The sequence below is a fragment of the Amphibalanus amphitrite genome, unplaced genomic scaffold (assembly GCF_019059575.1).
Source record: "Amphibalanus amphitrite isolate SeventyFive unplaced genomic scaffold, NRLGWU_Aamphi_draft 000011F_arrow, whole genome shotgun sequence".
Taxonomy (NCBI): Eukaryota; Metazoa; Arthropoda; class Thecostraca; order Balanomorpha; family Balanidae; genus Amphibalanus; species Amphibalanus amphitrite.
In genome coordinates this window covers 1,025,255-1,046,298 of record NW_024881507.1, presented here as the reverse complement: position 1 = coordinate 1,046,298, position 21,044 = coordinate 1,025,255, and the positions used below count along the sequence as shown (strand labels likewise).

The window sequence follows — 21,044 nt, the reverse complement described above, 5'->3', positions numbered from 1 at the left end:
AAAGTGAATAAACCACAAGCCGCTGATATATTTCCCCGCCGTCTTGATAAGCTCGTCTAACCTCTGTTGACTCGACGAGCAGCGTCCTGACCACCCAGGAGGTCTTGTAGGAGGTGCTGCAGCCGGCGGCCTGCGACAGGAAGCGCACCAGGAAGCCGTCGCACTCGATGATCTCTTCCTCCTCCCTCGGCCAGAAGCTGCCGCAATCCTGAAACGTGCGGGAGATATTCGTTTATGATGGTTTTTTCTTAGCATGCCATTCGCTTGAAACATTACACTTAAACTTAAATAACTAACTAACTGAACCAAAATTCGAGTCTGTACTAACCAAATAAGCGTGTTTACATATTTATTATTGTCACAGGCAGAGACCAGACGGGCATCATCCGCGGACCCATGCGGGGGCAGCGGCCTGTATCCTCCAGCGCGCATTGATCGCTTCTGCTGCCAAACGGCCGCTGTGGCGGGCGGGGTGGGCCCGTTTTTACAGCGGCTGACAGACGCGGCATCACATCAATCCTCCGAGCGCAGCCATCAATCCAACCGAGCTGAGCGCACCGATACACGAGACAAATTTGGGGCCCGCGCCGCAGCCCGCTGTCATACAAATTTGACACTGATGGTGCGGGACTACGCCGCTGAATCAAAATTAGCTAGTACTAGTTACTTAGTTCGATGCGTATTTCTTGGGTAAATCCCGCAAATTTATGACTTTGCAGGAAGCTATGAATGCGTATCGTGGTATTTCCAGTTATCGCGAACGCTATCATGTTCGAAATCCAGCGACTGAACACACAGTCACGCAGCATGTAAATGTGAAATAGACGCGAATATCAGAGCCTGTACGCTTAAATTCAGAAACTAAACGTGCAGTTGATACTTATTGATTATGAAAGGCAGCATGTGAGATGCCACCTCCACAGTCATCAGCGACCCACCTCTGACGTCAGACAGGCGACGGTGGTGACGCGGCTCTCCCACACCATCTGCCAAAAGTCCAGCACCGTCTTGGGCAGTGGGTGCTGCGTCAGTATAAATTCCTCCTGGTGCCGAAAACCTGCGGCGAAGACGAGGCAGACAACGTTACACAGCGACTGTTGATTCGCGCTTCTTGCTCAGTCCGATGTTTGGTCAGTCAGTGGCCTTTCAAGATAAAAATGTAAAGGCTCACTAAGCTAAAAAGTATGATGCGTTATAGTGGCATCGCCTTGCCGAGTGGGGCGAATGAGCAACGAACAGCAATAGCATGGAGCGCGGTCTAGGGGTAGACTGTGCCGCATTGCACAAGAGCACGGCGGTACAGTATACCAGCGCAGTACTCTGTATCGCAGTAACTAACCGTAAAACGACCATTTACACATGAGCTACCAGTGAATACCGATATCAGCGATAAACGTCTGGAATGGGTTCAATGATAATTATTTCAGACAAAAGAAACGCACAAATGAATACGGCTTCTAGCCTCACCCGCTACTGCGAACCCAACGAGGCAATTTACCTAGCCACGTCTAAGTCTGAGCAGTTATGCATAATAAGCAGGGTAAACATGCCATAAAACGGGCGCAATCGCCGGTCCCACACCCTGTGCGATCGGTTTGGATTACCGGTGTTCGTCGAGCGTTACCTGGCAGCCAGGAGGCGTTGATGTAGTCGGAGCCCTCCTGACTGAGCCGCGGGGTCAGACACACGCGGGACGGCTCCATGGGAATGCTGCTCAGGCTGCGGTTCTTGGCCTGGTTACACGGACGGGCCGCAGAGACCACGGCGAACTGGTGAGCCTCCAGCGCGATGGCATGCTGACGATCAGAGGTCACAGAGAAATCAGAGATCAGCGGTCAGATGTCAGCGGTCAAAGGTTATTAGAACGAGTAAAAACAAATATTCCCCATGTGTCTGCATTTTTAAGTGAATAAAATCAGTGCACGTACCTTATATTGTTTTTCGGCGGCTGGGTAGGGGTAGCTGTTCCGACAGCCGCCCTGCAGCTGCTCGAGGAACTGACGTAGCTGGTGGCGGGGCACCAGCGTTTCCCCCGACATCACCCTCTCCAGTAGACACGTGTGAACGAACTTGTACTCGTCCAGTGGTGCAGCGAACAGCGGACACTGGTCTGCACGTAGAGGGAGGAATTAAATACTGGTCAGCGGGCACTGGTCTTGGGGCACGGATAAGGAGGATACTCTGGTCAGCGGACACTGATCTGGGGGGAGGGGGGGGGATCGGGGAAGGAGGAATGTAAATTCTAGTCAGCGAACATTGGTCTGGGGCCACGGGGAGGCAGGTTACACTGGTCGACGGATATTGGTCTGAGAGCATAATAGGGCATCAGGACACTCATAATATAGGCTATCAAGATAGAACAGAAGCCGGTATATTCAAAATGACATAGCTTACGTGAAATAAAGTCATTTCGTTTCTGCTGAAAATAAATCGAAGCACATTGGGACCTTTGGAGCCTGTCCAAGTTATGGAATCCTAAGACTCTCGGAACTGACGAACATGACGGCTCTCGGCGGTCTGATGCATCTCTGCCAGCTCGGACTTCTTGAGCACTTGTGATCGGCCCCCGGTCAACAGACATGGTAGCCCAAATCTGGTCGGATATGAAAATTCTTCTAAATCCATAGACTCTAATGCTAAATTGACTATATTTGAGAGGGTTTTGTGAAGATACATGACCAGATAAAGAAAAAAGCGAGATGCTATCTTGTAGATTAAATCGTCTACTATCTGCGACTTTTGAAGAGTTTTTCAATCTGAGGTACGGAAATCGTGTTCCCAAGAGACTGAAAGTATCCATGCTTTACATTAGACCCAATGACAAAAATTCGGAATCTGACGAAATTAGCCATTTTTACGTCGGATTTATGAAAATTCTAGACAGGATATACAAAAACCCGAGATGCTATCAGGTGGGAAATTTCATTGTCTATTACCGTTTTTTTAAGTGTTTTTCGATCTGAGACCGGCAACTCGTGTTCCCAAGAGACTGAAAGTTACCCTGTTCTACAGCAAGCCAATGGCAGAATTCTAATATTTGATGGAAGATATCTTAGATGATAATCACCTTACTACTAATTGCAATGCTTCATTGGAAAGCTTAACACTGACACTATCATCGGTCTTTGCATTGCTATTCCACAGAACAACAAGAAATAACGTTTTGAAGCCTTTGAATATTGACTTACTTTTCATCGGCGGGCTCGATCCCCATCACCACCAACAATTTTCCGGGAAGTCAGGATTTTGGAGATATTTAAGCAGAATTGCAGAGCTGTGTTAATACTACGGCACTTAGAAATACATTTTAAGAAAACTGTCTTTTTTTTTCTTACCATGAGTTAGGTCTCAGAAATAGCAACATGTCGATATAATGAGGAAAAATAAGTGCAGATGATCGCGCAAGAGAGTATCCTTAGCTCCCTAGCAACCACCTAGCAACATAGTAAACAACTCCTGTTGATATCAGGTACTCAGCCTTGGAAGCACACTAGACGGTCACCATACTGGGCTTCATACTGAATTTTGCATACCAGAATGGATGTTTCCAACTAAAATTAATTTTTCGCGAAATTTATCTTTGTTGCCCTACTATTTTTCGTAAAACCGAGATATACAAACTTCATGATATCAAAAATAATATTGTGATAATGAAAACCGCCATATAAAACAAAATAATTGCTGATATCATGCCTACTAAACTTGGTCCTACCCCCTAATTCAATATACCCTGCTTGTGATCATATTTTACGCCACATGTTTATGGTACGCCTACTTCTTCGTTGAAGGAAACACTGGATTCGTCACATTTAATTTGAGTGGAGTGTTAGACCCCGGTCAGAGCTTTCAGTCATCGTCTGCTCAGAACGATAGTAACTCATGGTTCTACCGACTGAAAAGCGAATCCGTAGACGATAATAAATTTATAGCTAGGTCGCAACAGCGAGTTATGTATGTTACAAATTTTGAAAATATATTTCTTTCGTTGAAGATATTCATCTAAACTCTCGCAACAACTAGCACTAGAAGTGCATTTTGCTGCTTCTTTACAACCGTAATAAAATGTAACAAACAGACGGTCAATTTTATTTCAAATAATTCAATAAATGCTATTTAAGAAGTGTTATGTTGTGTAAATGTGGTGCCAGCCTGTCTGCCGCTGAACCCTTGGATACCTTCTTAACGTTACGTCTGGCAACAGCTTGGCCACATACCTATGCATGCATTGCTAGTACCGTATTCCCTTTCCGTCTGAATCACTGTTGTGCTCACCGAGCGCATGTCGCCAGTAGGAGAGCACTGACAGCTCCTGCCGGTGTCTCAGCTGCGCCAGCAGAGTGGCCACCACCACATAAACAGCCGCACTGCTCGGACTCGACCTGCAAAGAAGGCCGAGCTTATGAGTCGTAAGACAGCAGGGCGTCACATTTTATAGGTGACACATCGCGGTGAAGAGAGATGCTACCCGCTAAACATTAAAGTTTGATAGTAAAGACTGAAGTGAGTTCAAAGCCCGGAACCATGTTTTTACAGATCTGTCGATAGCATCTCCGGCCCGTCCACATACCACTGTATCCTAGAAGACACAGCGCGGGACACGACACACAATCTAGAATTTTGGAATCCGCGCCTGGCATGTCATAGTACAAGCTATGCATAGCGATGAGCAGCCATTGAGCATATCTTCTCCTGAATCATAGCAGCATCAGCCGGCACCCACAACGAAACGACATGGAACCGCGTCCCTCTGACTTCTCGTGAAGCGGCCCCTGGACGATTTTATCGCCGCGCGCTGAACAGAATACCAGACGGACGGCGAAATTCGGGCGACATTCGGCGGCTCGGGAGCAGTGTTCTCTGGTTCGTACCCGGCCAGGACCATGACGGGCGCGCCGGGCTCGTCGGCGGCCGACTGAATCTGGTGGACGAACTCGAGCAGCGACAGCGGGTTCTCGTTGTGCCCGTACTCGGGCCAGCAGTTGTACTGGAACAGCTTCACCAGCACCTCCTTCGGCCGCTTCTTCTTCGTCGACGCCTGTGAAAATGATAAGTGATTTAAGTCCAATTAATTAATGCTCATCATTCCAAGCTTCAACAGGCAAGCTCTGCTTAGCGTGGCACTTAGAGTAAATGCCACCCATATGCTCATTCATTTGGACAAAAGTAAAGATTTGATGCCCACCATTGTCTTCAATGCTCACTTTCTTGCCCTTAGGAACGTGGAAGATTTCAATTTATGTTCATATGCCTACTCCAAAGTAGGTGAGCAGAACAGCATTAATCCAAAGTGATCACAAAATATGAGGTCCTAAAGCCAAAGTAAATCAACAGAAAATGCGACATGGCAGCTACATAATTGTTCATTTCCGGTCAATAGCTCTACAGAGATCTGCCTAAACTGGCCAGAAACCACTGAAATCTGACTGAAGCGCGTCCCCTATAAGCGGTCCGCACACATTCCGACAGTCTAATTAATGACGGAGAATTTATTACACCAATTCGGGCCTGGAACTGTGGCGCATCTCCTGTGCCGAGTGCAATCATAAACTCATTACGGCGCGGGCGGCCAAATGAACAGCGCTGCGGGCGTGCCGCCTCTCCCCGACTGCCATTGTTGAGCCCCCGCCCGGTGGACGCGCCCGGCACCGGATACTTTGTCGGTGGCGCGACAGATATGGTCCCGGCAGAAACGATGATCGCGTCGGCGAAATCGATGAACTGAACTGGATTGCATGAGATAAAAAAGGATGTTCTGAAGCACAGCTATGACTTTATGAATGATGAGAACAGAGCATGACGAATTTTTAGACTGATAATAAGCCGTATTTATGTGCCGGCGACAGCAGAATCAAGCTCAGAAGACTGTGTTATCAAATCTGGCCAATTTGATTTGCCCGTCCAAACAGCATAGCATACGTCATCACCGAATTGCAGCCGGCGGCATTTGTTCGAGAGCGTTCCGATCGGTCCGCGACAGTTGAGATGGGCTCCGATGGTTGTCTGGGGCGGCTCTGACGTCACCCGGCTCGGCCCACACGCCCGAAAACGACCGCCCCTCCGGCCGCACCCCTCCCCTCCCCTCCCCGGCGGGCCGCCCGGGCCAACAGCAAAATCGATGTCTGATTCATCCGGGCGATGCACCCTGCCCTCTTCCGGCCCTCTGCCCACACTCTCCAGCTCCCCTCTCCCTCGCTCTCTCTCTCGCTCGGGTGCGGGGCGGTGCTCAGTGCACCCAAGCAGGACGCGCTTTGAAGTTCGGGAGGTCTATTCACAGCAATGCGAGGTTAAAATGCGGATCCGAGGAAAGCATAAGGACTGATGCAGATACGCGGCAAGATAATGATTTCTGCGAAGGTTTTGCATACTTGGATCAATATCCATCGAATGTTTGGTATACGACAAACATCTAACCATTACTAGAGATGACTTTGTCCGGTGATGTGTGATACCGTATACCTTTTGATAAACAAATCGTGGTAAGGAATAGGATGGGTAGAAAACTAGAAAGGCCATATGCTTTTTGCTTCTTCCGATGAAATTAGTTTAACAGCTTATCTATCAACATACCACAATGTCACTATAGCACACACCAAAGCTGTTGAGGAGGAAATGTGAGCAATATGTGCGCGAGTGCTGTCCACGCGCTAGAATAATTTCGAGTGAAAAATAAAGGAGAGCAGTTGAGAGAGACAACAGGAGGACAATATGTAGTGTTTTTTTACTTTAAGCATTTAAGTTAATTTGAAGCACAGTATTGTCAAACATTAAGTATTTAAGTTAAAATAAACACAACGCGAGGAGAATTATCACGGTAACATCTGGTGCATGTGACCACGGATTTAAGAATGAACGAGCCGAAGTTAAGAAGAAGGCGGAACGCTTACAAAGCCCGAGCTGCTAAGCTGAAGAGGGAAATTGAAGAGCTTTTGAGCAATGATGGAGAAAGAAGTGTCATCGAGCATAAATGTGATCAACTCAAGGAACAGCTGAAGACGATCAGGGAGGTCAGTGAGAACATTTGCGACATATTAGAGACGGACCAAGAAGCGGAGACTTTCATGGAGGATACGTACCAATTTACTGACGCCTGTGAAGACCTCATCATGACAGTCTCCAGGAAAAAGACCGAAAAGGACAAAGAACAGACAAAACAGGATGTGGAGGTCTCCGTTAAGGGCATCAAGCAACCCGAACTACCAGTGTTCGAGGGAGTCATCGCCAAGTTCGAAGACTGGGAGGTGGTTTTTGACGCGTTCATTGGAACCTCAAGGATTGATCCAAAGTTGAAGATGCTCTACCTAAAGAACAGCCTCTCTGGCGAAGCGTTGAAGCTCGTAGAGGGCTACAAACCATCTGAGATGGGCTATGCAAAGGCAAGAGAGGCCCTGACAGACAAGTACGGCGGAAAAACAAGACGGATCCGACATGGCCTCAATGACATTCGGCAGTTCTCCAACATCGCCGAGGGAGACACCAGGCGCCTGGAGCAGTATGCCGATAAAGTGAGCTGCCTTATCACTTTATTGAAGGAGAGTGGCTCAGTCGACGACTTATCAGATGTGTCGGCATACTACATCTTGGTGGCCGAAAAACTGCACCATTCGTACATAAAGAACTACCAAAGATGGCTGACAACCGCAGGCCAGGAAGACAACTTCGGTAACTTCGCCGAATGGCTATCAGAGGAAGCACGATGCGAGAAGAAAGCGAAGGAGATGGCGAGGTCCGGAGACGAAACAAAACCAGGAAAACAGAAAACTGGTGGGAAAAGAACGTACGCTACGAACAGGATCAGCAAGCAGCATGAAAATGGTGAAGAGCAGACAGTTTGTGTGGCATGCAAAGCGCGTCATATGCTACAGGATTGTGCAGAGTTCCAGAGCTGGAACGTTTCGAGAAGATATGGGCTGTGCAAGTCTGAGGGAACTTGTTTCAGATGCCTCAGTGGAAGACACCGCGGGACTAGTTGCAGGAAATTCCCAGGATGCACAGTTGATGGATGCAACGGCAGTCATCATACTCTCCTCCACGCTGAACGGCAGGAACAAGAGCAGCGGCAGAGAGCCATGAACCGAGACCAGCCTGCGAGGTGGCAGAATGCGGCTGATATAAACGAGTTTCATCCATCTAAGCAGACCAGTGGAGCCAGTGGCAGTGGTACTACAAGCAGGGCTACCAATCAGAGCTCAAGCTACAAGACAGCGACTGCAGAGCAAGAAGCCACACACGGGAAGATAGCCTTCCAGGTGGCACCAGTCTTGGTTCAACACAAGAACCGCTCGGTCGTTCTCAACGCTCTGCTCGATCCCTGCTCCGATGCCTCCTTCATTACTAAGACTGCTGCAGGCGAGCTGGGTTTCGATGGACCAGAAGAAGTGCTGCAGCTCAGCACAGTGAATGGAAAAGAAGACGTCAGCATGAAGACGGGGGATGTGCAGCTTTCAAGTCTGCACAGCGCCTATGAAGCAGAAATCAAAGTCCACGTGATTTCAAGTCTCGATGGTGCATCAGTGCGTACAAACTGGAACACGGTGAAGAGCCAGTGGCCGCACATGAAGACCGTACCATTTCCGAGAATGAGTGGCGGCAGTGTCGACATTCTGATCGGCCTCTGTGCGGTGACGACCCCGCTATTTGTGCCTCTGAAGACCGTGAAGGGCGCCGATTCCGACCCAGTGGCAGTTTTGACTCCCCTGGGGTGGACGGCATTCGGTGCGATAAAGAAGTTCGCCGAACATGGATCCTCTGTGCTGAAGATGAGGGAGAACATGTCGAACTTTTCCAGAACACTGAGGACGCACGTCTCAAAGACAACATGTAAAGAAGAAATCGAAGCAATCAAGTGCATGACTGACCTAGAGGTACTTGAAGTTAGAAAATCAGAAGAAAGTCTGATGTCACGTGAAGAGCAGGAAGCAACAAAGAAGGTTTCGAAGTCGCTGGTGTACAACGGTAGCCGCTATCAAGCAGCTGTGCCATGGAGGGATCAGGAACCTCAGCTGGTCAGCAACTATGAAGCAGCGATGCAGCGTCTTGTTCGACTTGAGCAGTCCTTGAAGCGACTTGGAAGCGACCTGCCTGCCAGGTATGGTGCGATTCTTGAAGAGTACGTCAAGAAGGGCTACATGAGCAAAATCCTCGCATCCAAAAGAGAGCACAGTGGTGAAAAAGAGTGGTTTTTACCACACTTTCCAGTCGTCCGAGAAGAAAAGGAGTCGACAAAGGTCCGAATAGTGTATGATGCAGCTGCAAAGTATCAGGGAGTGAGCCTGAATTCACAGCTTCTCCCAGGGCCGTCTCTTTATACTGACCTGGTCGAGACACTGCTCGGATTTAGACTGCATCGCATCGCACTGATCGGTGACGTCTGCGAGATGTTCTTGCAGGTCGAGCTGGCTCCGGATGACCGCAAGACCGCAAGTATCACCGAGTACTGTGGAGAAACATGAAGGACGAGGAACCCACCGTATACGAGTCAAACAGATGGCTGTTTGGAAACGCGGCCGCTCCATTCGTCGCACAGTTCGTGCTAAAAGAAAACGCCAAGAAGCACGCCAGCGCGTTTCCGCTGGGCTCTGAGGTGCTACTGAAGCATTTCTACATGGATGACGGCATCCAGTCCTTCCGAACCGAACACGAGGCTGTAAAGGCGAGAGAGCAGGTCAGTACCATTTTGGAAGATGGTGGCATGAAGATCAAGAAATGGATGTCTAACAATGCGAGTGTGCTGAAGGCCATCCCCATCGAAGACAGAGCAGTCAGCTCTCAGCACTTCTTCGAAGATCAAGGCTCGGTACCAACCAAGACGCTTGGAGTAGTCTGGTCAGCAGACGAAGATCGCCTGTCCATAGACACGTCAAAGCGAGGAGGCCTCTGCGGAGAACTGACCAAAAGAGCGTGCCTCAGGGAAATGGCATCCGTCTTCGATCCGCTCGGTCTGTTCGTGCCGCTCACCATTCGAGCGAAGATGCTGTTTCAGCAGACGTGGAACAGCGGAGTAGACTGGGATGACGCCTTGCCAAGTGACCAGCAGCTGAAGTGGCGTGAGTGGTTTAAAGATATACTGCAGCTCAGCAGCCTTTCAGTGCCAAGATGTATTCATCCTTTCCCAGACGCTACCCTCCAGGAGATTCACGTCTTCTGTGACGCCTCGGAGAAGGCCTACGGCACCGCTATTTACGTCGTCTCCGAATGTGAAAGTAAACGAGCCTCTCAGCTCGCGCTGGCTCGCGCTCGGGTAGCGCCACGAGGGAAGATCCAAACTATTCCAAGACTGGAGCTCATGGGCGCCCTGCTAGGATTGAGGGTTGTGAAGACGCTGTGCACAGCAATGAACAAGACACTAGAAGAGGTGCACTTTTGGTCCGATTCGATGGACGTGCTGTGCTGGATTCGGAATGAAGTCCGCCGCTTTCAGCCGTTCGTCGCCCACAGGATATCAGAGATCTGTGAGGTGACGTCACGTGAACAGTGGCAGCACGTGTCGGGGACAGACAACCCGGCAGATGCGCCTACCAGAGGCTTAAGTTTTAGTGAGCTGAAAGAGAGTCGGCTCTGGATGGAAGGGCCCAAGTTTCTGCTAGAAGACAGTAACGAGTGGCCACCGAAGAAGAAATTTCAAGCGGAGCAGTTCGACAAGTCCGAGTTCAAGAAGGACCAGAAAAGCACATTTGCCGTGAGAGCGCCGTCAGGTCCCAGCTGCCGACTTCTCAACCCGGAGGACTTCTCAAGCTGGACAAGGCTTTTGAGAGTCACAGCCTGGGTGCGGAGATTCGTGAAAGTTCTGCGGAGGGAAACTGCGAACAGAACTCAACTGGACAAGGAATTGAAGCCAGAGGAGATACTGGAAGCAGAGAAGTTCTGGGTGCGTCAGGCTCAAAAGGACTCGTTCCCAGAAGAAAGAGAGCAGCTCGAACGAGCGGCAACGACCGGCACAACGGCACGGAAAGCCTGCCGGCGAAGCAGTGTGAAACAGTTGAGTCCATTTCTGGATGAAGATGGAGTCATCCGAGTGGGTGGTCGACTGCAGCGATCGGATCTGAGCTTTGAGACGAAACATCCGATGCTGCTACCGAAGCACAACATCATCAGCAAGCTGGTGATTCAGCATCTTCATGTGAAGGCTGAACATGGCATGGGCATTGAGCACACTCTGGCTGACCTCAGAATGCGATTTTGGATCCCTGCAGCGAGAGAGATGATAAAGTCCTGCTCCCGAAAGTGCGTCACATGTCAGAAGCTCACAAACAAGCCCGAGGAACAAGAGATGGCACCGCTGACGACGTCACAAGTACAGTCAGGTGGTCTGCGAGCCTTCGAGGTATGTGCAGTGGACTACGCTGGCCCGTTCCGGACCAAGCAGGGACGAGGGAAGGTGCGACAGAAGCGCTACTTATGCATCTTCGTGTGCCTGCGAACAAAGGCGGTTCATCTGGAGATGGCGTACTCACTGGACACCGCCAGCTTTCTGCGCGCCCTGATGCGATTCGTGTCGCGCCGCGGCCGTCCAGCAGAGATACGATCAGACAATGGGAGAAACTTCGTGAGGGCCGCGAAAGAACTGAAGAAGGAGGTCCAGGAGCTGGATGGCGAAGAAATTCAAAGAGAGCTGTCGCAGCATCAAACGAAGTGGACTTTCAGTCCACCTGGAGCACCTCACTTCAATGGGGTTTGTGAGGCGCTCGTGAAGGTAGCCAAGAAAGCACTGACAAAGACGTTAGAACGAGCGGATCTCACCGATGAAGAGCTGCAAACAGCCTTCTGCAAGGCTGAAGGACTTCTGAACTCACGGCCCCTTACAGCCGTCTCTTCCGATCCCAGCGATCGGCCGCCGCTGACACCGGGAGACTTCATCACGGGACCGTCGAGAGTCGAGATGGCTCCCTCAGCAAGCAACGAGGGATGCAGTCTGCGACAGCGCTGGCGACGCTTGCAGCAGCTCAACACAGAGTTTTGGCGTCGCTGGTTGCGTGAGTACCTGCCGACTCTGCAGGTGCGGCAAAAGTGGACTGAAGCTCGACAGAATCTGAGAGAAGGAGAAGTTGTCTTACTTCTCGACCCGAGCGCACCTCGAGGAAACTGGCCGATGGCGAGGGTGGAGAGGACGTATCCTGGCTCAGACGGCCTGGTCAGAGTGGTGGATGTGAGAACGCCAAAGGGGCTTCTGAAGAGACCAGTCACCAAGATCATTCGGCTGGAGATGGAGCAGTGACTTGCTCCAAAAGACGATGGGGTGAAGTTCTGAATGACATGAGGGGGTCATTCAGGGTCGGGGGAGATGTTGAGGAGGAAATGTGAGCAATATGTGCGCGAGTGCTGTCCACGCGCTAGAATAATTTCGAGTGAAAAATAAAGGAGAGCAGTTGAGAGAGACAACAGGAGGACAATATGTAGTGTTTTTTTACTTTAAGCATTTAAGTTAATTTGAAGCACAGTATTGTCAAACATTAAGTATTTAAGTTAAAATAAACACAACGCGAGGAGAATTATCACGGTAACAAAAGCAAAGTCACCAGAGTCAGACTGCACGGATCGCCCGTGCCCAGCCGGACTTACCTTTGTCTTGGACAGGCCCAGCCGGCGGACGGTGAACGAGGCAAACGCGTGCTGGGAGCGCGTCTGTACCCGCAGAGTGGTGAAGGTCTGCGTGGAGCCGGGCTCCGGCCACGGCTGGTCGGCCTCCCCCTGTGGACAGGCGGACGGTGGAGTCAGAACACAGAACGCCCTCCCTGCTGACACCGACAGACGGACGGTGCAGTGGAGACAGAACACAGAACGCCCTCCCTGCAGACACAGACAGGCGGACGGTACAGTGGAGTCAGAACACTGAACGCCCTCCCTGCAGACACCGACAGACGGACGGTACACGGCGGAGACAGAACACAGAACGCCCTCCCTGCAGACACAGACAGACGGACGGTACACGGCGGAGTCAGAACACAGAACGCCCTCCCTGCAGACACAGACAGGCGGACGGTACAGTGGAGTCAGAACACTGAACGCCCTCCCTGCAGACACAGACAGGCGGACGGTACAGTGGAGTCAGAACACTGAACGCCCTCCCTGCAGACACAGACAGACGGTCGACGGACGGTATACGGTGGAGTCAGAACACTGAACGCCCTCCCTGCAGACACAGACAGACGGTCGACGGACGGTATACGGTGGAGTCAGAACACTGAACGCCCTCCCTGCAGACACAGACAGACGGTCGACGGACGGTATACGGTGGAGTCAGAACACTGAACGCCCTCCCTGCAGACACGGACAGACGGACGGTACACAGCGGAGTTAGAACACAGAACGCCCTCCCTGCAGACACAGACAGACGGACGGTGCAGTGGAGTCAGAACACAGAACGCCCTCCCTGCAGACACAGACGGACGGTACACGGTGGGGTCAGAACACAGAACGCCCTCCCTGCAGACACAGACAGACGGACGGTACACGGCGGAGACAGAACACAGAACGCCCTCCCTGCAGACACCGACAGACGGACGGTACACAGCGGAGTTAGAACACAGAACGCCCTCCCTGCAGACACAGACAGACGGACGGTGCAGTGGAGTCAGAACACAGAGCGCCCTCCCTGCAGACACAGACAGGCGGACGGTACAGTGGAGTCAGAACACTGAACGCCCTCCCTGCAGACACAGACAGACGGTCGACGGACGGTATACGGTGGAGTCAGAACACTGAACGCCCTCCCTGCAGACACGGACAGACGGACGGTACACAGCGGAGTTAGAACACAGAACGCCCTCCCTGCAGACACAGACAGACGGACGGTGCAGTGGAGTCAGAACACAGAACGCCCTCCCTGCAGACACAGACGGACGGTACACGGTGGGGTCAGAACACAGAACGCCCTCCCTGCAGACACAGACAGACGGACGGTACACGGCGGAGACAGAACACAGAACGCCCTCCCTGCAGACACCGACAGACGGACGGTACACAGCGGAGTTAGAACACAGAACGCCCTCCCTGCAGACACAGACAGACGGACGGTGCAGTGGAGTCAGAACACAGAGCGCCCTCCCTGCAGACACCGACAGACGGTCGACGGACGGTATACGGTGGAGTCAGAACACTGAACGCCCTCCCTGCAGACACGGACAGACGGACGGTACACAGCGGAGTTAGAACACAGAACGCCCTCCCTGCAGACACAGACAGACGGACGGTGCAGTGGAGTCAGAACACAGAACGCCCTCCCTGCAGACACAGACGGACGGTACACGGTGGGGTCAGAACACAGAACGCCCTCCCTGCAGACACAGACAGACGGACGGTACACGGCGGAGACAGAACACAGAACGCCCTCCCTGCAGACACCGACAGACGGACGGTACACAGCGGAGTTAGAACACAGAACGCCCTCCCTGCAGACACAGACAGACGGACGGTGCAGTGGAGTCAGAACACAGAGCGCCCTCCCTGCAGACACCGACAGACGGTCGACGGACGGTATACGGTGGAGTCAGAACACTGAACGCCCTCCCCCTGCAGACACGGACAGACGGACGGTACACGGCGGAGTCAGCACGCAGAACGCCCTCCCTGCAGACACAGACAGACGGACGGTACAGTGGAGTCAAACACTGAACGCCCTCCCTGCAGACACAGACAGACGGTACACGGTGGGGTCAGAACACAGAACGCCCTCCCTGCAGACACAGACAGACGGACGGTACAGTGGAGTCAGAACACAGAACGCCCTCCCTGCAGACACAGACAGACGGACGGTATACACGGCGGAGACAGAACACAGAACGCCCTCCCTGCAGACACAGACAGACGGACGGTACACGGCGGCGACAGAACACAGAACGCCCTCCCTGCAGACACCGACAGACGGACGGTGCAGTGGAGTCAGAACACAGAACGCCCTCCCTGCAGACACAGACAGACAGACGGTGCAGTGGAGTCAGAACACAGAACGCCCTCCCTGCAGACACAGACAGACGGACGGTACACGGCGGAGACAGAACACAGAACGCCCTCCCTGCAGACACCGACAGACGGACGGTACACAGCGGAGTTAGAACACAGAACGCCCTCCCTGCAGACACAGACAGACGGACGGTGCAGTGGAGTCAGAACACAGAACGCCCTCCCTGCAGACACAGACGGACGGTACACGGTGGGGTCAGAACACAGAACGCCCTCCCTGCAGACACAGACAGACGGACGGTACAGTGGAGTCAGAACACTGAACGCCCTCCCTGCAGACACAGACAGACGGACGGTGCAGTGGAGTCAGAACACAGAACGCCCTCCCTGCAGACACAGACGGACGGTACACGGTGGGGTCAGAACACAGAACGCCCTCCCTGCAGACACAGACAGACGGACGGTACACGGCGGAGACAGAACACAGAACGCCCTCCCTGCAGACACCGACAGACGGACGGTACACAGCGGAGTTAGAACACAGAACGCCCTCCCTGCAGACACAGACAGACGGACGGTGCAGTGGAGTCAGAACACAGAGCGCCCTCCCTGCAGACACCGACAGACGGTCGACGGACGGTATACGGTGGAGTCAGAACACTGAACGCCCTCCCCCTGCAGACACGGACAGACGGACGGTACACGGCGGAGTCAGCACGCAGAACGCCCTCCCTGCAGACACAGACAGACGGACGGTACAGTGGAGTCAAACACTGAACGCCCTCCCTGCAGACACAGACAGACGGTACACGGTGGGGTCAGAACACAGAACGCCCTCCCTGCAGACACAGACAGACGGACGGTACACGGCGGAGACAGAACACAGAACGCCCTCCCTGCAGACACAGACGGACGGTACACGGTGGGGTCAGAACACAGAACGCCCTCCCTGCAGACACCGACAGACGGACGGTACACGGCGGAGACAGAACACAGAACACTGATCGGACCGCAGCTGATCTGATTCAAACAGCGTGGTTTTGCCGGAAAATTGTGTCTGGAGCTGAAGGGAATAAAATAGAGCTACTGGTAGCCACCGACGAATAAAGGCGCTTTGCATGAACAGTGGCCAGCAACGTAAACCTATGCCATTTCCCAAAGGATATTAAACTCTCGAAATAGTAATACGGGCAACAAATGATGTTCCGAGCAATCATGCACTGACCTCGGGCGCTATTTTCGAAAATCCAATACAGAACAGTATCTCTCGGGGCAGTAGATATGCCAGCTGGAATGAAACTGACTCATGTCTGACTTGATTTTATCAACGGATGATTTGTTAGTTGTTTGAAAAGTCTCCTCCAGTGGGTCAGCTTTATTCCATAACAATAAACATTTGATTCTGAGAGTGCTTTTGGAGACGAGACAGTCATAAATATTGCTGCTATTGCTATTGTAAAACAAAGTGACTCATTTGTTTTCCATGTTTATGTCAGGGGTTTAAAATCGAGGGTGGTTCCAGTCATTTTCGCTGAAATGCTTTATTCTGGAGGACAAAAATCGGTCACATTGTCATCAAAAAGTGAATATTTTCGCACATGTAACAATGCCAGGCGAAAGAAAACGTTTATAAAAACTGCAGTTTTATTGTTCCTTATCACGTTTGCCATGTTCCTTTCATGTGAGACGTGATAACATCTACAGTGCAAGTAGTTTGTGTACCAACAGCCGCCCTGCTCTGGGCAGTTGTCTCCTACCGGAGGGACGAGCGCCTCGGTCGTCGGCTGGGGCGGAACACTGCACCAGCTCAGCCGGCGGCCCACTCAAATAAATTATCAGTCGCTCTCAAAATATCTGATGAATTAATAAATCAGAGCGACTGCGTCGGATGCAGGCCGACGTAAGACGGACGGCCGGCGGCCCGGGCTGGCGGGGCGAGTGGGGCTGGGTGGGACGGCCCCGGCGGGGCGGGTGGGGCTGGGTGGGGTTCTGGCCGGGGCTGGGTGGGACGGCCCCGGCGGGTGGGGCTGGGTGGGGCTCTGGCCCGGCCTCACGGGGCTGGTGGGGATTATGGCCGTCTGGTCTGTCCCGGGAACTATACCCAGTCGCCTGTCTGGCCCTGTCTCACTGGCGGTCAGAGCACTGCCAAATCTAACCGAATATTGGATACCTACCATCTTATCATGGGGTCCAAATACTGCAGCAGACAACGGTCGGAAGGGAGCTCTTATAGAACTACTTCAAAACTGTCTCCTCACTGTCTATTGAAAGGTATAATTTTAGTCGATAGATAGATAACAGCGATTTGATAACAGCGGAATGGCCTCACTCGTCTCGTCAATGAACGGGATGTGTGCTGTCTAATTAGTTTCTCGTCTGTGCATGGTCAATCGTTTTGATACCTTTCATCACGTTTCTTACAAACAGCTCACCTGAAGCGGTCCCATGAGCACCACGGTGCGCACCCGCTGCTCCCAGACCAGTCTCCACAGGGCGTCCCGGGTGGTGGCGCGCGGCCGTTCAGACACGAGGAACGCGCCCGCTCGGCGGTATCCGTCCACCAGATAGGCGGCCGGCTGCGGCTTGGACCGGTACTGGCGCGACGAGACAGACACCCGCGTCTGCTGGTCTGAGAATATGAGACAAGCGGGGATTAGGGGTTTTGATAGTTTTCCGTCTAGTTGACAAAAAATATTCGAGGAGGCATTGAATGTTTGTTTACTGCTAAACTGAGCTCGTGGACTTAAAATGCTCCCAAACAGCATAAGCTAAATAAAACATTCAATCTCCGTATGATAACTAACGACTTTAACAACAATGGATACTCACAATGCGACGCAGCCATGGCCAGTTTTCCGCCGGGTTTTCCTGCGAGCGGTGCCGTCTCCGTATCGTCTCCTCGCGGTCGTAGCTGGGTCCATTCTCGGCGGAAACCGGCCGCTCCGTCTGCGTGCAGTTCGTGCACGGCCTGCGGGAACACGTGGGCGGGCACGGCGTGGTGCGGTGCGGCCGACCAGCCGGCCGAACTGCCGTCCGGGGAGAGCCGGCCCGAGCCGACCGGCTTCCAGATCTGCGACAGGTGCCGCCGCCGCCTGCCGGGGAGAGAGACACAGTCGGCGGGCTGCTTACCATTACCCCGCTGCCGCCTGCCGGATAGACAGAGCGGCGGCGGTGGGCTGCTTATAATGCCGTCACTAGATGGCACTGGTAGCGAGCGCCTGCGAGAAATACTGTACCGCAGTACATGTGGTGAGACGTTTGCAATGGCATGGATCGTTCGCTTGTTGAAGTCATATGACAGAGTGTACGCTCTGTGATCGATGAGGTCATACGGATATAATAGATTCAACAAAAGATTACAGATGAAACGCGTCGATCGCCTTCAGGACGACACGAGGTAGCGAAATGTGTCCAACACCCATTAAAAATAGACGATGTTTGATCTGCAGGGACAGGCGAAAAAAAAAACTGTTGTCAAAAACCCATTGGCCAACAGTCGAGGGTAAAGGCCCGGAAGTTTTCTTGCCCCAGAGTGCTGAGGTGCGGCGATAGATCGTCCTGATTCGTCAGTCTCGGACCACGACTGGCCGCCGGCTGGCCCCCCTGTGACGTCACGGCCCGGCTGGAAAGTGGGCCGTTCTGCGGCTGGTCACCGGGACCGGCCGCCGGCCGCTATGGCGCCATATATATTTTACGATGCGTGTAACGACTCGGTCATTAGCGTCGTAACATTTTATGTTCACTGGTCAGGGTGCGCAAATTTCGCCGACATTTTAGCCGTCCCGCCCGCGGACAAGTTAGCGTCCAGTTACGTGAGTTTACTGTGGATGCGGGCGGGCCGAGATGGTCTGTTTTCATCGCGCCGAAAACATAAGAACACCATTATCGGTGCGGCTGATCGCATTTTTAGTCCGATACTGAGTGCCGATCGTAGTCTGTTTGCTTCTTAGCTACCTTGAGTTTCAGCAGTTAAGCTGTCTAAAATCCATCAGACCGAATCCATGCTTTATAACGGTGGATCGAGGTCGAAAGTTGTCTTATTTCTTTACGATATTCTATTGTCTACGAGCCTTGCTTCATACATATTTGAATCCCACTTCCAAAAGATTCATAACAAAAAGACCGATTTCGTAGCTGACTTATTAAGGAAAGCGAAATAAGCCTTTTAGCCTACGGTAAAAAGAACTACAAAAGTTTATCATCTATGCACCTTCACAATGCTGAAGTAACTACGAAACCAGTCACTGCAATGATGCCAACTCAAGTTTTCCTACGTTCGATCACACCTACAATCACAAGTTTCATCAACTACGCAGAGCTTGTTTTTAACAGATCCACTTTTGATTTTTTGCTCTACTGACTCAATACCCGGCAATGAAAGAGGCATTTACAGAGCCGTCACTAAGAGCGAGGGCCTTGGCATATGATCGGTCCACCGAGAGCGCTCGTCTCGCCCCGGATGTGATTTCCTCAGTGGCTGACCGCCCTTCGGGGACATTTATGATATTGAACTCGATAGGGAATCCCATGATAACGACATGGGCCTATGATGTTTTGCTCTTACCGTTTTTTCAATTAATTTCAAACATCTTCTATACGTTGGAAGATGAATGTAATGGAGTTCAGGCGGTACACCAAATAAACGGCGAATGGTGCGTTAATTTTCCCGACGTTCAGAGAAGACGGACGGTGGCAGACGCAGCAAAAGCGAGCGGCAAACAACATCAATTCAAAGAGGCCATCCTCTGCGGCGGGGAGTGCGGAGGGAGATGACACACCCGGCGGGGTGAGTCCTAGACTCGGAGAACGGTGGACACGGGGAACGACCAGCCTTGTCGCATACAGAGGAGAGCTGGGAAGTGATGACATCTTGAATTGATGGCTCCGGAGGAGCCCTGTCGAATCATTTTCTGATCAGTGTTGGTTGGAACACTATCGCAGCACTGTCGCAACTCGCGGCATTGCCGGAGATATATTGGAACACTGTCAGAGCTCGGATTTTTTTTTTCTAATTCCGTGTTGAATTGGTATCTGCTACTACTTGCTCTGCGTTGGATTTCATGAACACGATATCTCTATTCTTATTTCAGAAGCAATGACATCAACAGACAGCCAAAGGACGGAGGGACGGTTTATCTGAGATGGGGCTTGATAATATCAGCCTCGGGGACATGAATGACGATAAATTGCGTCCTCGAAAAGTGCATTTAACAGATGACAGAACAAGTATTTGGATTGTCCCACAACTCGCATTGATATGTAGCACTTCTTGTGCCATTCGGTACACTTACAACATTTCGTGGGCGCGGCGTCGAGAGCTTCACTGCAGCATAGGCTGTACCGCATAACACACAAGTACTGCGGGCTAGTCTATAGCCACAATCTGCCTCACAAAAGCTATACACTTACAGCATGCGATCCAAGCGACCGTTCTACCGATTTTAACGGCTGTATTTCGCTGTGTTGATGAATACCGAATAAAGGATAACAAGTAAGATACTCATGAATATGGACTTTTGGGTAAGTATTTAAAATCCCAGAGAACAATCCGATAATCCAAGAAAGTAACCGCACGTAGCGACTGTGATATTTAATGGTAACTAAATAAATATTCGTTTTTCGGTACATAGCTGACTGACCACCAGAAGATGGCTCCGACGAGCAGAAAGGTGACCAGGAGGCAGCTGACTAGAATGCCGGCCAGCTGAGCGCCGGCTATGGCGGTGGTCTCCACCTGAGACCACGTGCTGACCGGCTGGATCTCCCGACAACCCTCCTCCATCCGAACCTGTCGGCACACACATAATGGAGGAACATCTGAGACCGAGAGCTCTAGAACACAGCAGCCTACAGCAACAGCAATGGCGTGCTACGTCGAAATAAATAAATAGACGACATAGTCGCCGAGCGGAGAGCCTTGGGCAACAGCCTCGAGGCTGAGAAACAAGCTTAATCGTTCAGTGAGACAAATCCGCTCGGCGCTTCTCGCTGGCACTGACAAAGGGTGGCGTGTAATCGCACTTGGTTCGGCCGCGACAGCTACAAATGGTCGGGGAGGACCGCCGAACGCCCGGCGAGAAGCCATCGGCGCGGCCCGGGCTCAGCGCGGCTACGCTCTGATCGCTCTCAGGAACAAGCACGGTGAATAA

General features: G+C 51.9%; 1 protein-coding gene across 1 annotated transcript in view; it reads right to left on the bottom strand.

The window, feature by feature from the left end:
• The window catches only part of LOC122382013 (tyrosine-protein phosphatase 99A-like), a 47,030-nt gene that overhangs the window by 3,313 nt on the left and 22,673 nt on the right, over positions 1 to 21,044 (bottom strand). The window contains exons 12-21 of the mRNA XM_043366860.1: positions 20,535 to 20,683; positions 17,725 to 17,987; positions 17,328 to 17,524; positions 12,556 to 12,684; positions 4,869 to 5,035; positions 4,273 to 4,379; positions 1,929 to 2,110; positions 1,625 to 1,796; positions 939 to 1,057; positions 62 to 208 (exon numbers count right to left, since the gene is read on the bottom strand). Of these exons, the coding sequence (XP_043222795.1) occupies positions 62 to 208; positions 939 to 1,057; positions 1,625 to 1,796; positions 1,929 to 2,110; positions 4,273 to 4,379; positions 4,869 to 5,035; positions 12,556 to 12,684; positions 17,328 to 17,524; positions 17,725 to 17,987; positions 20,535 to 20,683 (1,632 nt within the window). The remainder of the gene's footprint in view (positions 1 to 61; positions 209 to 938; positions 1,058 to 1,624; positions 1,797 to 1,928; positions 2,111 to 4,272; positions 4,380 to 4,868; positions 5,036 to 12,555; positions 12,685 to 17,327; positions 17,525 to 17,724; positions 17,988 to 20,534; positions 20,684 to 21,044) is intronic.